Raw genomic sequence first — 16,364 nt, 5'->3', positions numbered from 1 at the left:
GATCAAACGAAGGAGATGTTTTTGGTTGACAAGGTATTCTAGTGTGTGAATGATCTCCACTATCCTATCTTCTAGATTGTTATCAGTATGGAATATAGATGAGATGGATTCGAATACCTGCTGGAATTTGCGTTTTCGAGACTGATCTTTCTCCTTGCATAGCGAAGCTTCAGTCTCCATCTCACAGGCCAAGTCCTCTGCATTGTACACGGTGTCTTTGAGCAGATCGAGCCACTTCCTCACATTTTGGTCGGTGATTTGCTTCTTCTCAGCATCATTCAGCACTGATTTTTGGACTTGACATCAGTTTTTTTAACATTTTTTGAACTTGATCTACAAGTTTGGGTAACAAGGGCTGACAAATAACGAGGTACGTGTCCGCTTATTTTTCCGACTCGTGCTTAACCATTAGCTTGTAAAATAAATCTCCATTTAGTAATATAAAGAAAGTGACATTTATTTATCTTATTATTTTTATTTTATTTTAGAAAATCTAATCTTTCTTGTGTTTTTATATATTTTATCATGGTTGAATTTTGACAAAGGAAAACATAACGTTGAAAATGCAACTTTTTGAAAAATTAATGGTAGTAAATTGTAATTTTGCCAAGAAATAAATTTTTTTTTTTTTTTTCATTTGGGCCCATTTCTTATCGAAGTGTTTTGTTTTAAAATAGTTGATGTAACTATTATTCATGTGTATATATATATATATATATATATTTCCAATTTTATTTTCTAAATATGATGCATATGGTGTAATGGCACTTGCAAAAGTGGAAGAGGCATATAGGCATGAGAGAGATACTAAAGAAAGAGTTGAAGAAGTGATTCTGTCAAGTTCACTGTGCCTTCCGTTATCAGGCTGTTGGAAGATCTTTGAGTGTGGTAAGCAATGTTGTACAAATCAGCGGAGAAGATTTCTTATCGAGCCACTTTCATACGGATGGTTCCAATTTCTGGAAACTCTTGTCCGCTTCACCATTCCATATATAGAAAGTTGTCCAATGTAAAAGAAGAAAGAATCCCTCTACCAACTTCCCTACAGATGCATTAATTCCAGTTCTTCAGAGGACTCAGTGGCTGAAACTCCCAAACTCTGAAAGTCCAAGTAGCAGTGCTCAATATGATTGCGGATTTGTCCCGGAACAAAAGGAAGTGCTTCGGCGTTGGAAGTTGTTCTAAAGAAGGTCAGCGGTCTTGTGGTGGGGATTGCTTGTAGTGGGGTTGTGGGGCTTCGAGATGCATCCATCAATGCTCTTCATGGGCTTGCTTGTATCGACCCGGATCTTGTTTGGCTTCTTGTCGATGATGATTATTATTACTCTGTGATGAAGAAAGACAAACCTTGATCACCCACCTCAGATGTACCGGAGATAAGTGAGATTCTACCCCCACCGTTGTCTCCGAAAGAATACCTTTATGTGCAATATGGAGGGAAGAGTTATGGTTTTGATGTTTTCTTCTCTTCTGTAGAAACTGTTTTCAAGAAACTGATGCATTTCCCCGAATTTTCTTACCAATGTACAGTTAGTTAAACCCCCAATTATGGATTTTCCCATTTCTATGCATGTGTTATTCTAATTATAGCATTTTGTTTTTACTAATTTATATTTTAACTATTTTTATTTTTGCAAAGAAACCTTGCGCTTCTGTAAATATAAAATCAGGGGATTTTCTATGTACTATCCATTAAAAAGCTTCAATTATGACACATGCAAATCGCAGTGAATAATATTTTAGTTTCAAATATCATAGATGTTTATTAAGTAAGAGATTGAAAATTTTCCCTTTGGACTGAACCAGGATGGTTTGGTTTTATTAAACTCTTTCTATTTGCTTTCTACAGAGAAGTAAAAATTAGAAACCGAACACATGCCACTAAATTTTTTGTGGACGATAATCAGAATTCTATATCCCAACATAAAAAGAAAGTTGAGTTATTGGCTCTTATTGGTTTTGGTTCTGGATTTTTGAAGGAAATGAATATGGAGAAAATCAGGATCACAGCCAAAAATCGATACTTCATTTTGCTCAACATCTTTGAAGAGTAGAGATTATAGTGACAAAATAAAGAGGGAAACATATTTCCATTAGAACAATCAGTTAGCAATGAAAAGACGAAACTGCCTTTTTCTACTATAGTTTGGGACCTGACAGCTGGGGTAAAAGAGTATTTTAAGTTGGGGAATTGGGGTCGGTCACGCAAATGTTGTAATCTCAAGATGGTGTTTTGTAAATCAAATAAGTGAACAGAGAAAAGCAGACAATTTTTTTTTTTTTTTTTTTTTTTTTTTGGGTGGGTTAGAAAAGGAGAGAATTTGTTTTAGGGTATTCACACCCATAAAATACCTGAAAGTTAAATTGTTTGGGTTCAGTCTCAAATGGGGAGCGATAGAAAATCCAAGAAGAAGAATGGGAAGCGAAGAAGGTACTTCAAATATTTGCTTCAAATTCTCTTCCTTTTTTCGTTTCTGTTTTGTAATTCTTCGAAAGCTCTTCTTTTTATTTATTTATGTATTTATTTATATTTTTGGTGTGGTTGCCCTGGAAATTAAATGAACATCAGAAAAAGAAAAAAAAAAAATCTAATTATATTTATGTTGTTCTAGTTTTGTGTTAAATTTAGCCTAAGTTTTGCAAAACCGAAAATTATTTTTTCCTAAATTATTATACCTTCCTTGTCAACTTTGAATTTGCAGTGTCAGTTAGGTTTTGTGTTGAATGTCTTGTGATTTTTTTATTTTTTTTTTTAATTTTTTCGGGTCCTGGTATTGTGTGGCTGTTCAGATGATAATAGAAACAAGAGGCAGAGAAGGGTAGAAGGCGCGACTAGGAAACACAGGAGTGGTAAGAAAGACAAGTCAAGGGACAAGGAAAGCTGCATAGGCACTCCAAACGCCATTCCCTTAACGGTACAACTTTTATTTGTCCGTCTTGAATATGAATTTATGGATTTTTTTATTTTTTTTTTAATTTTTCTCAGAGTTTCTTGTCTATGTATGAGATTTTTGGGCTTAAAATGAGTACGCATGCTCATATAATTGTTGGTGTTATGAGCTGAAGAGGCATGTGTTCTGAATTCTGAGGACAACCATGGTAGGCATTAGTACTTAGTTTTGGATTCTGATAATTCAATTACGACAATTTCTTGGTTCATTGGTAATAGGGAAGCATAGCTATTTATGTTACGAGCTTTGTAAACATTAATTTATATCTTCCCTTATGATGGTAGTCGATATGCCACCGCAATTAGTGTACTATGTTTGTTGCAGTATGCTTAGTTTTTTATGTCTATTGCCAATTTTGTGATATGGTTTTACCTGCATGGATTTAGGAAAGTGTCTCTTTTAAATTTATGTTTCAATGGTAGAGCTGTTGTCACTGCTAATTAGTCTTATTGAACCTGATTTTGGTCGACTTCTGAGAAGATTGGTTTAAATTAGCCAGGCATGGTAATAAAATAGAGACAGGTAAAAGGTATCTAGTTATCTTTCTATAAACAGTCCAATCAAATGGGAACCGCTATAAACTTTTTGAGAAGTTACATTGTTTTATTGGTTTAAGTTATATGATAAGTTGAGACTTTGGTAGTTACCTGTTTCTTACCATATCAGGTGTGAGCTTCTAGATGCGAAAATTCTTATAATATTGGCTTGTTGTTTTGTCTCAGAGAAGAAATCAAAGGATAAGCAGAAAGATAAACATGACAAAGGTAATCGCCTCTTGGTAATTTTCTTATCTAAATTATGCCTATATGACTTATCCTTCTTTTCTTAGTGGCACTTCTTTCTAGGGGTCATAGATCACCTTCTTGGGACTATGTTGAAGAGTTCTTTCTCTCCCTTCGAGTTCTCTGGGGTAAGGTTCTCTTGAATGGATTACTGGTTCCTTCTTTCCCAATCAATGCTAACACCCTTAGGCAAGTTAAGAGAGAATGCTTAGTAATAGGACAGTAGGAGTCTGGTAGACAGGCCAATAGCATGGATGCCAAGGATAGTTGTCCAACCTCTTTTCCCTCCAGGGGTAATTACAGAAGAGCAAGTTCCCCTGACGGGGATGTTAAGGTACTTTTTCACGAGGTACTTTATCTAGAGATATTCAACAAGGGGCATGCCACAAAAAAAGCTAAAGCTCATTTGTGGTTAACATTTTGATATGATTATTCGTCAAGTTGGCTCACAACCTTAGGATTTTTTGTTTCTGTTTCAATCTTTGCTCAGGTTTTAGTAGAAAACTGAAGGTTTTGGTGGTGGTGGTGGTGGTGTTTGAATTTGTTGGGTTTTGATGGATGGTGTTTTTCATTATTCTTTTAGAAATACAACTTCCTAGAGCTGTCCAACGATGACTATTTCTTAAAGAACAATGAATTTTCTACATGGCTGAAGGAAGAAAAAGATGTGTTTTTTTTCTGACTTATCATTAGAGTCTGCCCGAGAAATGTTTTCACGCTATATCAAGGCTTGGAACAACCAAACACTTGAATCCCAGTATTATGAAGGCATTGTAAACAGACCCAGGAGTGCTCGTAAGTGGAAAATCAAAGCATGAAAGGCTGCAGCCTGTAACCACTTTTGTTTTGCTTATGTTTTTGTATTTAGTGTCTTTTTGGTCTATTTAGTGTTACTTTTGTTCTAATTAGTGTACTATCTTTTGTTATCTTCAATTCGTTAGAGAAAATCAAAATCTCAAACAATGAAAGATACTTATAGAATCTCGTAACATGAACGAGTATATTCAATTAGTGGCTGACACAGAATCGGTACTTTACAACATAGTATAAACTTCTATGAGCTTCCAAAATGGTAACATGATAAGATCCAGGCAAGGGAAAGTTGGCAACTTCTAAATCAGCTTCACCTTCATAGCACAAGGTGAAGGGGAGAAATTGATGCAGTGGTTCTTCTAGAGAAAAGAAGCAGTTATACATAATGGAGGATAGAGATGCATCGTGTATCTGCAAGAAATCAAGTTTTCATTTTGAGCAAGTGTAAGCAAAAATTTTCCCTGAATATAATCAAATAAATGCTTTTGATTCTACTTACTTTTCACATTCAGACATTTTGGAGCCATATACCGTTTCCATCTTCACATAAAAGGTTTCCAATTTGCAAATGCTTTTGATTTCTGCCTGTGACTCCCGGGAGAGGTGAGAATTTCTTCCACAGTAGCTCCATTTCTGAATTGTTGGTACTCAATGGAGTTCCTACGTACCGCAATAGACAAGGTCACTGGATGTGCTGATCTAAATGGATGTATGGTATTCACTTTTATCTTTTCAAATTATTGGATTTTATTTTAGTTTCTAGGATCCAAGTGCTTCTGTACTAGGCATCGTTGTACCAAGATTATATAAACTAATTTAACCTTTTATCCAAAAAGAGCATGTTTTGAAGAAAATTTTCAGATGTAATGAAGCTTTTGTACTTATCTTCTACGACTTTCTTTTCACTTATGCAACATTGTATCATTTTCATAGATTAGTCTGCATGCGTTAAAATCACAAATGAAGCTTCGTAGATTCATATATTAAGGATTCGAATCTGAAAAGTAGTTTGAGGCAGTTAATGAGTATAAAACAGTTACCTGAACATTGAAATGCAAGAAGAGCTAGAACTGAATATGAAAACCAAAAAGCTTGGCAGTATTGAATCAGTTATGGTGAATGACAGCACGTCTGCTTCCAACATTGTAACTGCAGTAGAGAGAACATGGACTCCATGAAATATGATCATTAGGTTTTTCCAGACCTTGGAATCCATGAAATATAATGATTAGGTTTTTCCAAAAGTGTGTAATAACCCATCTCAAACTGAAATTATTTTAAACTGGCTAGTGTAAATTGATGACGTATTTTAATTACTAACAGTGTAAATTGAATGAGAAGCAGAGATAAATCATTGAAAATTTAATTAAATGAGTTAGAGCGAGCCTAATAGAGTACTTTTGTAATAGGTCGGTCAATATTCTCGGTAATATTTCAACACAATAAAGATTAAAAGGTTTATTTGAAATGTAGATCTAAATTGGATTGGACTTTAATGATACATTTAAAACATGCCCGAAGTGTATCTGGCATAAATGGGTATTGGAATGGAGAATGATGAGTAACAATTGTTTGTAGAACAGTAATGCTATAATTATCGGTTATATTTATATCAGCGATTTATATGGAAAACGTTTGTTAAATATATTAATGTTTGACAAATTGATATGGAAGCATTATTATTTATAAAAATAAAGTGATGCGATAACATTCATCTAAAAATAAAAGTTTTGTAAAAAAATAGTTGAAGCAAAATGTCAACTATTGTAATATATATATATATATATATATATATTACCTAAATAGGTACATGTTCAGTAAAACTAGTACTTATCATCGAATGAAAAGTACTCTTCATCCGAATCTATAGATACCCCTCCGCGGCCTGAAAAGCATGAGCAATATTAATTTCCCAAATAATATGTATATAACGTATGGAATAGCATGGGATATGAAATCTACTAGTGATGTTACAGAAAGAAAATATAAGAAAAGAGAAGGGATTAAAAAAAAAAAAAAAAAAAAAAACCACAACAACAACAACATATTTATTAAAATTGGACAAGTAAAAATAATACGAAGATTGAGTAACAGATAAATTACAGATACAGGAATTTGGTATGTTTATGTTGGGAACAAACAGAGCATAAGAAGTGTACGTATATAAATCAAATCAGGAACAGGAATTAATATTGAAATGACTTACCGTTCGAAATGTTGATGCGAGGGATATGTGCAATTTTTGGCCAATCTTCCCCTGTATCTCTCTTGCACCTGTCGGTTAGACAACTTCTACGGGAGCTTGTGATTTTCAACCGAGAAAGAGAATCGGGCAGCCTTTCTTCTGGCAAGCACTGCAGCTGATCGCAATAATTAATGATGAGTCTTTCAAGGCAGACCAGGTCTCGAAGAGCCTTTCCATTTAATGATTTAAGATTTGGAAGCCATTGAAGCTTAAGACCAGTGAGAGTTGCGGGAAGTTGCCCTTCCTCCGGAAATGAATCCACGTCCAAAAACAGGTTTTTACAGTGATTAATACAAAGCAATTTTAAATTTGAAGGCCATCCCTGTTTTGTAAGTGACTCCAGATTAACACATGCAAAAATATGAATTGTATGGATATTGGAGGGCAATCCACCTTGTGGTGGAAATGACACCACGTCCGAACAATTGTCTAGCCGCAAATGACCCAGCCATGGAAGTTGATGACTGGGGAGTGAAGCCATCAGTTGTTGGCATCCGCACCAGATTACAAGAGTTGTGGAGGATGGAAGATTACAATGTAAGCAGTCCCCATTTATCTTCGGACAGTCTTTTAAACTAAGCATTTTGAGTTCTGGGAAAGCTCCAGTACCTTCACCTCCTCCAACGTCACCTCCCATCGTTAATGACCACTCCTTCCATTCTCTTAATTCACTGAAACCAGAAAGGCGTAAAGATTCCAAGGACTTGAATGGTACTAGTACTGGTGCATTAATCATGGAAGAAGAACCGCTACTACTGTTGCTGCCGCAGGAATAATAAAATTCATCACCTATTCTTTCCACCATTTCAAATCCACAAATGTCAAGATTTTTCAGGGAAGGTAGCTGTCCAAGCGGTGGCAGCAAATAACAATTTCTACATCGAGATAGAGACAGAGATACTATGTGACTGAATGACTGATGTCCTACCCAACTCGGAAAGCTTGTACCTTGGTAATTCGTAATCCTTAGCCTTTGGACATTTGTGTGAGGTTGAAGCCCGTCAAGTACCTCTCGTGCTTTCTCTGAATCATCTGTTTCACCACACCACTCTAATTCAACCTTTGTAATATACCTACTATCTTTCAATTTGACCTCCCTAACATCTCCAACATTCACTATATTTTCAAGATTTTTGATCGCAAGAGAACCACGCAGATCTTGAAGATTACCCAACTCTCTAATATTACACCCACCATTTTTGTCTACAAGAAAGGCAGGTGTTAAACATTGCAAATGTTTCAATTTGCACATTTGCGGTGGCATCTCTGTCACCTCTGTATCAGAAAAGTTCAGATAGTGTAGGTTGACCAATCTGGACATATTGGTTGGCAGACTAGAAAGAGAAATACAATGACTCAAATTCAGAGTACGCAGATTGTACAAATCACACAACGCGTCGGGTATCTCTTTAAGGTTACAACACACAAGCAAGTCCAAACGTCTTAGGTGCTTCAACTTACCGATTGAACGAGACAACCTATAAAGATTTTTACATCCCCGTAAAAGGAAAGTCTGCAAATTGTAAAGAGTACAAATTGTATCCGATAATTCTTTAATATCAGTACTAGATAGATTTAAATACCTTAAAAACTTCAAATTGCCAATCAAATCAAGTGCTGTCGTAATAGGAATCAAATTAGAGTCTGCCCTTGTATTAACGACAATAGTTCTAGCAGATAGAGAAAGCACTCTTAGACATCGCATCCCTTTCAAATATTGTTCAAGATTTGCCGAAAATTGTTCGGGCATTAGATATTCAAACAATAAAGTGCGCAACACCTTATTTTTGGATAAATATTCCGTTAGCCTCTTGGTATCATGGCTCTTAAATGTCATGTAAGACAAATGACGAGTCTTCTCTGTTAAAACTTTTGGGCAATCATCATCCAACCTTAAACAAAATTCTCTAGAAACAAAGGTAGCCAAATCGTTCACAAGGTCATGCATGGTAAAATAACCATATTTATGGTGATGAAAGAATGACCTTGATGCAAGATCATTAAAGTACTTCTCTCCAATTTCTTCTAGCGTCATATTTTGTTGGGGTTGTAAAAGATCTTCTGCCATCCATAACAAAATTAATCTTTCCTTTTCAATTTTGAAATCTTTAGGAAAAATCGAACAATAAGCAAAACACCATTTAAGATGTGCAGGCAAGTAGTTGTAGCTCAACCAAAGAGCAGGAAGAATGTTACACTGCTTCAACTTCCATGTGTCGCTGTTTAGTATCTCTTCCCATTCATGGATATGGTTTTTGGAGCACAAAAGACCACCGAGCGATTTAATAGCTAAAGGAAGGCCATTGCATTTTCCAACAATTTTTTTACCGATTTCTTCAAACTCTTGAAGTGCACTTCGATCTATTATTTTTTGGAATGCATATTTTGCAAATAATTGCCAACTATCTTCATCTGATATTGTTCCAAGCTCAAGATTTGGAATGATTCCACCCATCATAGATCCAATGATTTTAGAGCGTGTTGTCACAATGATTCTACTCCCTGATGCTCCAAATGCAAATTGACTCCTTAAGTTATCCCAAAGGTTATAATCTTCATTCCAAACATCGTCTAGAACAAAGAGAAACTTCTTCCCTTGTATGACATTCTTCAATTCATATTGAAGTTGCTCTGGATGCTTGATGCCGCAATCCTTTTGTTTAGTGATCAGTTCGAAAATTGTTTTGGTCAATGTGAAAACATCAAATTCAGTTGACACTGTAACCCAAGCTTTGAGGTTAAACTTTTTAATCACATTGACATCATTATAAACAAGTTGAGCAAGAGTGGTCTTGCCAATACCGCCCATGCCCACAATGGGAATTACAGATATCTTATTATCACCACCTACCACATCATCATGATCATCAGACAGTAGCAGCCTAATGATGACAGCTTTGTCTTGTTCTCTGCCATAAATTTCAGATTCTTCTTCCACAGGTAGTAGTTGTGGAGAAGATGATGAAGATCTATTCTGACGAACAACTTCTGAGGTAATCAAACCAAAGAGATCTTTTTGGTTCACAATGCCTTCTAGTGTGTGAAAGATCTCCACTATCCTATCTTCAAGATTCTTAATATTGAATCTAGATGAGAAGTTAAATACCTGGAATATGCGGCTTCCAGACTGACCACCTTCAATCTTGCATCGCAAAGCTTCAGTCTCGATCTCATAAGCCAAGTCCTCTGCATGGTACATGGTGTCTTTGAGCTCATCCAGCCACTGCCTCACATCTGGGTCGGATATTTGCTTCTTCTCAGCATCATTCAGCAATGCCTTAACAGACAGCAACATGGTCTTGAACTTCTTGAGCATCCCATCATCGAGTTTCCTTCCACTAACAAACTTGAGGACCTCCCCAGAAATAATCATATTAAAGAACCGCTCAAAAGAAGCGGTGAAAAAAGCTCCAGCAATCAATTCAGCCATGGATATGGAAAGCCTAGCTAACTCTTGACTTGCAAACAGAAAGATGTAGAGCAACTGATCAACAAGAGAGAGTTTGTGTTGCTTTGTGTTGTGTTGTATGGAAGTAGAGCTGGGAATAGCTTGATGCTTGTTGAATCTTAAAGTTGTTTCTTTAATCAATGTTGGCTTTGCTAAGTGCTCTTCCTTTTTATTATTGCCTTTATTCCTTAACTTATGATTAGTGCATAATGAAAAGAACGCGTAATTCAGCAGCAAGAAAGAAAAGAAAAGAAATTAAAAAGAAAAAGCGACAGACAAAACTATCTGAGAAGATTGCTATCTTGTTTTCTGTTCTTTTTTTTATTTTTTTTTTTGGCTCGTTTTTTTCTTTTCCATTTTCTACTTTTGGGTCCCATTCTAATGAAGTAGGCTTGACATTATTAAGATGCTTTTTCCAAAGTTTCTATAAAATGTCATTTTCTAGTAGGGGCAAATATTTTATTTATACTTTGCTGAAGATTTTTCACAAGTTATGTATTATCTCAATAATTCTAAAGCATTTGTCACACACACGGATTAATTCAATGAACCAATTTTTAAAAAGCAACATATTCATTTTAATATCGAATGTGTATTAGGTAAGAAAGATGATTAAGCTCAATTGTCACACCGTTTTTTTTTTCATACTAATTATCTAACTAACCATTTTAGTAATTAACTTCAAATTTATTTTTTCATATTAACAATGGCAAAACATAATTTATAGGTTTTAAATTACAATTTAATGAATATAATTTTAATATTTCATATTAGAGCATTAAATCATGTCAAATATGTTTTTGGTTCTCAATTGGATCAATTTGTACCAAATTAAGATTTAAAGATTTAAATTGCAACACCGTGAAACTAAAGGATACTATCTAAGAAAATTCAAGAATTTCCTAATGAATTAAAACCAAGAAAGAATTACTATCGTTTTTAGGACATCTCAATTATGCTAGTAAATTCATAAAAGATGGAGCCCAATTAAAAGAAAAATTGCAAAAGAAATTAAAAAGAAAAGCTGCTAACAAGTGGGATGAAAATGACACTAGAGAATTAAAGAAAATAAAAGAAATTGTGAAGGAATTGCCACGTCTCCCTTTATAAGTGCAACAAACCTTTAAAATAAAAAATAAAAATAAATAAGAATAAGGTGTTATAATTTGAAAAACAAAAAGAAAAGAAATTTAACAAATGAAGCCAGCCGGACTTTAGAAAGCCCAGACCCAACAACAAAAAATAAAGCTCTGTCAAAGTAGTGGGTCCACGCTGCCATGTGGCAGCTCTTGAATGGTACCGGCCCAACTGTGAATTTCACGAGTTGTAGTAGCCGAGTACATTTCTAAGTGGGTTTCTGATTTCTAGTGTGATAATGCATGTAATAAATCTGCTTGTAAGTTTGGTTCAAGTTCATAGCCTTGTTGTTAGAATTGGTTTGTTAAGTGATGTTTTCGTGGGTACTTCTCTGCTAACAGGATCTTGAACTTCTTGCACAACCCATCGTCGAGTTTCTTTCCTCTATCAAATTTGAGGACATCCCTAGAAATGATCATATCGAAGCGCTTCTCAAAGGAAGTGAAAAGGAAAGTACCAGCAATCAGCTCAGCAGCCATGGATATGGAAAGCTAGCCAGCTCTTGAATTGCAAACAGATAGAGGTAGGGCAACTGACCAGCAGGAGAGAGTTTGTGTTGTGTTGTGTTGGGTTGTGGTTGTGTTGTATGGAAGGGAAAGCAATTGCTTTATTGCACTTCTTGTATATCCTAAAATTATTTTCTTTGGTCAATATTGTAGGCGTGCAAATTGCAATTCCTTTTTATTATAATTATTATTATCCTTATTAAAGCCTTCCTCCAAGTCAACAGACAGCACCGCGTGAGAAGATTGCTATTATTTTTTTACTTTAATTTGTTGTCGGTTTCTTTTTCACTTTTTCCATGGTGAAATTTCCGCTTTGGCTTCCATTGCCATGGTGATGGGTCGGAATTATTGAGATTGCAGTACTAGTATTATCTCAATAATTTCCACAATTCTGTTTCACAGTCCTACTTCAATCCATGTAAACTCTTAATGATTCCAAGGCAATTGTCACACAGATCTGTGAATGAAATTAAAAAAAAAAAAGAAAAAAAAAAAAGAGAAATTATTTATTTTATATTCCAGTTTGGAATGTCTCTCGTATATCTGAAGAATAAAGGGTGAAAATCAATTTCACGATGTAGTAAAATAAGGTTTTTCTTTTTTTCTTTTTTCATAAAAAAAAAATGTGTTATTGAGATTTAGTTCAAGGTTTAGAACATCTTCTACAGTGTAAAATAAAAGTTTGGTTAATGTGAATTGGGTTACCAAAGAAGACAAAAAAAAAAAGAGTTGTCAGTATAACTTTGATGGGATACCATTGGATTCCTCAACCAGCCGTTAGGGAACTCAATGGCAAAGAGATTTTGAAAAAAAAATTATTTTTTCAAAATTTTTTTAATTTGTAAAGCCCCCAATGGCCAATCATAGGCCATGTGATAAAAACTTGATTTTTCCAAATTATTTCATAAACGACTAGTAGTTAGTGGAGGCCCAAAGAAAGCGAGTTGGAGGTTTTTGGAAAAACTGGGGATGTATTCAATTAAAAATTTAATGGATTTTAAAAGAGTTAAAATGTTTGATGGAATTTATGGATTTACTTAGAATTTAACAAACTCCGTATGAATTTTATTACAATTCTATATGGAATTTAATGGAGTTTATGAGACTTATATTATAGACTTTAATAGATTTTGATGGAATTCTAATGATTTTAAATATTTTTATATAATTCATTTTACTATTTTGGTGAATAATATCATTTATTCTATACTATAAGCATAGTTTTTTTTTTTTTAATCATACCATTAGCATTGTTGAACATTTATGATATCGAACAAATTAACAAATAGGCAAACAACATATACATGAATATTAAACTTTAATAATACTATCCTTAAAATATTTTTGAAAAAAATATTGTCAAGAAAAATTAAAATAAAATTAGATAAATATATCAAATAGTCTTATATCATCTCTATTATTATTATTATTGTATACAAAATTTTATTTAAAAAAAAAAAAAAAAAAAAAAAAACTCATTGCTCATTACTTTGATTTCTTGCATTTTGGGCATCCACCCACATATTTGAAGCCATTGTAGTTCTCCATTCATTAGCATTCTCTCGTTGTTGCTCTTAACTTTCAACCAGCTCTTCAAAATTATTTTCTTCAGTTTCTTGTGTTAATAACAATGATGGAGATTCATCATTTGACTCTATAGGAAACTCATCAGAGCGACATTCCTTGCGAAGAAAATTGTGCAATCCTGCACAAGCTAAAACTAGCTCTGCTTGTGTTTTAAATGGAAATGGAGGTGGAGACTTAAAAATTGTGAATCTAGATTTGAATATACCAAATATCCTCTCAATTACGTTTCTTAAAGAAGAGTGACGGAGATTGAATAATTCAGCTGCAGTTTCAGGATGACGACCTGGACCAGAAAAATCTTGCAAATGGTATCGAACCCCTCTAAATGGAGCTAAAAATTGTCGACAATTTGGAAATCCACAATCCACAAGAATATATTTACCTAAAAATATAAGATATTAATTATTAATTCATAAATATTATTTTGTAAAAATTAGTACATATTGAAAAATATATATAATAAAAAAATATATATACCTTGTGGCACTTTAAGTCTATTCCTCCTTGATAAAGCATCATGTAGTAATTTTGAATCATGAGTCGAACCCTCCCATCCACTAAGCACGTATATGAACTCCAAATCAAAGTTACAAGCTGCTAATACATTTTGTAAAATTTTTCCATGGCGATTACGATAGCTACTTACATCACGACCCTTTACTGTTGCTGGTATATATGTGCCATCAATAGCTCCAATACAATCCTAAAAGAAATAATAAATTTTATAACTAACATAAAACATAAGGTGTTCTGAATAATAATTACAACACTAATAATAACAATAATGACAATAATTATTATTACTAAAAAAATAAATAGGTAAAACATTCATTACTTACCTTGAAGTAAGGGTAAAATCTTGTATGTTCTCTTATTTTACTTGGCACTGTAGATTTTGGTTTAACCATCATATCTGGTGCTATTATGTTCAAAGCCCTCAAAACTTTGTTGAAGTTTTTGCTCATTGTGAAATGTGATCGACTAAATGTTTCACAAGTCATACGATAGCGAGAATTTTGACATATAATAAGTAAAAATGTTGCAAGCATTTTTTTCAATACAAATGAATCTTGTATCCTGTAAATATGTTTTTTCTCTAATAATTTTACATAACTTCAAAAATACATTAGGATACATCCTATAGAGTTGCCGAAAATGTTGAGGATCTTTTTTCAATACTTTATGAATATAATTATACCCTTTAGGAGTGATTGGTCGTCGAGCTAGTGGATGTTCAATATATTCATCACAAATGCTAATCATTAGTGCATCTAATACCTCAGGTATTGCTTGAATTGCTAACAATATTAATTTAATGGTTTCATAAAATTCTTCATCTTCTTGTGTATCTCTTTCTCCCAGTTCTTCCAGTTCCATTTTCTCTATTAATCTAAGACATAACATCAAATATTATTAGAAAATATGAAATGTCATAAAAAATAATAATATCAGGAAGGGAAAAAAAAATCTTTAATGAAAAATTCAATTCAATACAAATTGAACAATAAAGCAAATGAAAAAATTCACTTAAACAAACTAGAGAGAAAAATATATCAAAACTAAAAACCTATTTCATAAAATAGTTATAGCTAAATATATGTTTTAACACTCATTCCATATTAAATGATATCCATTCTGAGCGCTCTTCAGGTAACATCTTCAAGAATGCATCTTTAACTCCCATTTTCTGAATCAATGCAAGTGCTTTATAGCGACCAATGTTATCTAAATTTGGAGTTTCCTTAATAACATTCCAAATATCATTCTTTTTCTCCTTTTCACTAGTTGCCTTTTCCCTTTTCTCCATTAGATTATACATACCCCAAATTTCAGTGGCAATTTTTCCAATCGAGTCCAAACCATGAGAAAGTTTTTCTAGAAGATAAACTCGAGTGGCATTCTGATCAAATGAACGAGTATTCCCTTCATATTCATTTCTAGTTCGCTTTCTTTGAACAACATTTTCCATGGGAACTTCTAAATTTGGATCGAACTCTGACATTGATGGTTCATTATGTCCGAGTGAAGGTGCTTGGCATGATGGATCGAGTTGAGTTGGAACATATACCTCGTTAATCTCATCATATACATAGTCATCTATCCTACCATGTGTACTTTCATCTTGTCCATAAATTCTTGCATCTGTATCGTCTCCCAATCCAATAGAGTTTTTTCCAATGGCAGTTCCATTTCCAACAGCAATTTTTAAATCCTCAAAGTCAGCAAAAGTGTCTGTTCGAAGGTGTTTCTGGTTTGGATGAGACTGTAAAAAAAATAAAACAAAATAAAATAAATATAATATTTTGTTAACATATAAAAATACAAAAAAAATATATCTATATATATATATAGATATATATAAGATATAATAATATAAAATACATTTTTATGAAAATTTATAACCTCACCTTAAAGTAATTATCCCATATTTCATCTGTGGCAGTGAATCTTTGTGTGGCTGCATCCCATCCAAAACCAAAGTTGAAACGCATGAGTTGAGAAAATGTTTGATAATACGTTTTAAACCATTTCAAGCGACCCTGATATTGAGTATAATTTTTATTACATCCAAGTGCTTCATTTAGCTTAGGAAGTATCTTACTTTCCACAGTTAGTTTGCTAAATACACCATTATTATCACGCCATCCACGATTAGCAGCATCAACCATCAGTTCTAACAACATATTACTCTCTTGTGAGGTCCATATGTTATATGCAGTTTTGCCTTTTCGTTGTGAATCTCCCATTGTAACAATGAATATCTAAATATAAAGCCCATGAATAGTTGAATCACATTTATATATATGTATATATATATATTATAAATTAAACATATAATAAAAAAGATCAAAATATTCACATTCTAACTCATCAAAATATAAAATCAGATTAAAA

At 33.5% G+C, this 16,364-nt stretch overlaps 4 protein-coding genes across 18 annotated transcripts; 1 reads left to right on the top strand and 3 right to left on the bottom strand.

Moving 5' to 3' along the window:
* Nucleotides 1–772: 772 nt before the first annotated feature.
* On the top strand, nucleotides 773–5,441 carry LOC112491719 (style cell-cycle inhibitor 1-B-like). Of its 12 annotated transcripts, none has more exons than XR_009635831.1 (6): nucleotides 774–1,524; nucleotides 1,850–2,431; nucleotides 2,791–2,915; nucleotides 3,674–3,715; nucleotides 3,797–3,861; nucleotides 4,317–5,441. XR_009635831.1 is itself a non-coding variant. In XM_060814772.1 (6 exons), exons 2-6 carry the CDS (start codon nucleotides 2,416–2,418, stop codon nucleotides 4,413–4,415), a joined length of 363 nt encoding a protein of 120 aa, XP_060670755.1. In that variant the 5' UTR covers nucleotides 790–1,380; nucleotides 1,850–2,415; the 3' UTR covers nucleotides 4,416–4,744. The 12 variants fall into 12 exon arrangements, 2 of the variants coding, with proteins under 2 accessions (XP_060670755.1, XP_060670756.1); XM_060814772.1 differs by having other exon boundaries at nucleotides 790–1,380; nucleotides 3,781–3,861; nucleotides 4,317–4,744; XR_009635832.1 differs by lacking the exon at nucleotides 3,797–3,861 and having other exon boundaries at nucleotides 773–1,524; nucleotides 3,618–3,715.
* LOC125422509 (putative disease resistance RPP13-like protein 1) lies at nucleotides 4,704–10,486 on the bottom strand. Of its 4 annotated transcripts, none has more exons than XM_048474437.2 (5): nucleotides 6,753–10,485; nucleotides 6,345–6,431; nucleotides 5,587–5,695; nucleotides 5,046–5,206; nucleotides 4,704–4,957 (listed from the first exon to the last, which is right to left on the bottom strand). In XM_048474437.2, the coding sequence occupies exons 1-2, from the start codon at nucleotides 10,219–10,221 to the stop codon at nucleotides 6,370–6,372; spliced, it is 3,531 nt and encodes a 1,176-aa protein (XP_048330394.2). In that variant the 5' UTR covers nucleotides 10,222–10,485; the 3' UTR covers nucleotides 4,704–4,957; nucleotides 5,046–5,206; nucleotides 5,587–5,695; nucleotides 6,345–6,369. The 4 variants fall into 4 exon arrangements, with proteins under 4 accessions (XP_048330394.2, XP_048330396.2, XP_060670753.1 ...); XM_048474439.2 differs by having other exon boundaries at nucleotides 5,078–5,206; XM_060814770.1 differs by having other exon boundaries at nucleotides 4,704–5,206; nucleotides 5,587–5,750; nucleotides 6,753–10,486.
* A 2,970-nt stretch (nucleotides 10,487–13,456) lies between these two features.
* LOC132800626 (uncharacterized) lies at nucleotides 13,457–14,377 on the bottom strand. Its single transcript, XM_060814774.1, has 3 exons — nucleotides 14,309–14,377; nucleotides 13,947–14,172; nucleotides 13,457–13,536 (listed from the first exon to the last, which is right to left on the bottom strand). The coding sequence occupies exons 1-3, from the start codon at nucleotides 14,375–14,377 to the stop codon at nucleotides 13,457–13,459; spliced, it is 375 nt and encodes a 124-aa protein (XP_060670757.1).
* Nucleotides 14,378–15,078: 701 nt separating this feature from the next.
* Nucleotides 15,079–16,216, bottom strand: LOC107417821 (uncharacterized protein At2g29880-like). The gene is made up of 2 exons (XM_060814881.1): nucleotides 15,878–16,216; nucleotides 15,079–15,732 (listed from the first exon to the last, which is right to left on the bottom strand). The coding sequence occupies exons 1-2, from the start codon at nucleotides 16,214–16,216 to the stop codon at nucleotides 15,079–15,081; spliced, it is 993 nt and encodes a 330-aa protein (XP_060670864.1).
* Between the last annotated feature and the right edge of the window lie 148 nt (nucleotides 16,217–16,364).

Source organism: Ziziphus jujuba, chromosome 2 (assembly GCF_031755915.1).
Source record: "Ziziphus jujuba cultivar Dongzao chromosome 2, ASM3175591v1".
NCBI classification, from domain to species: Eukaryota; Viridiplantae; Streptophyta; class Magnoliopsida; order Rosales; family Rhamnaceae; genus Ziziphus; species Ziziphus jujuba.
This window is presented reverse-complemented; position numbering and strand designations above follow the sequence as displayed.

What these genes read in the sequence shown, in the direction of transcription:
- LOC132800626 (XM_060814774.1), bottom strand. Translation starts at nt 14,377, where the DNA reads ATGGTTAAACCAAAATCTACAGTGCCAAGTAAAATAAGAGAACATACA. An exon ending in GATTTTACCCTTACTTCAAG is followed by an intron (nt 14,173 to 14,308) that starts GTAAGTAATGAA and finishes TATTTCTTTTAG; the next exon opens with GATTGTATTGGAGCTATTGA. An exon ending in TAGACTTAAAGTGCCACAAG is followed by an intron (nt 13,537 to 13,946) that starts GTATATATATTT and finishes AGTTTCCTATAG; the next exon opens with AGTCAAATGATGAATCTCCA.
- LOC107417821 (XM_060814881.1), bottom strand. Translation starts at nt 16,216, where the DNA reads ATGGGAGATTCACAACGAAAAGGCAAAACTGCATATAACATATGGACC. An exon ending in TATGGGATAATTACTTTAAG is followed by an intron (nt 15,733 to 15,877) that starts GTGAGGTTATAA and finishes TTTTTTTTACAG; the next exon opens with TCTCATCCAAACCAGAAACA.
- LOC125422509 (XM_060814770.1), bottom strand. Translation starts at nt 10,221, where the DNA reads ATGGCTGAATTGATTGCTGGAGCTTTTTTCACCGCTTCTTTTGAGCGG. An exon ending in TCGCATCAACATTTCGAACG is followed by an intron (nt 6,432 to 6,752) that starts GTAAGTCATTTC and finishes CATGCTTTTCAG; the next exon opens with GCCGCGGAGGGGTATCTATA.
- LOC112491719 (XM_060814772.1), top strand. An exon ending in CAAACGCCATTCCCTTAACG is followed by an intron (nt 2,916 to 3,673) that starts GTACAACTTTTA and finishes GTTTTGTCTCAG; the next exon opens with AGAAGAAATCAAAGGATAAG. An exon ending in CTCCCTTCGAGTTCTCTGGG is followed by an intron (nt 3,862 to 4,316) that starts GTAAGGTTCTCT and finishes TTATTCTTTTAG; the next exon opens with AAATACAACTTCCTAGAGCT.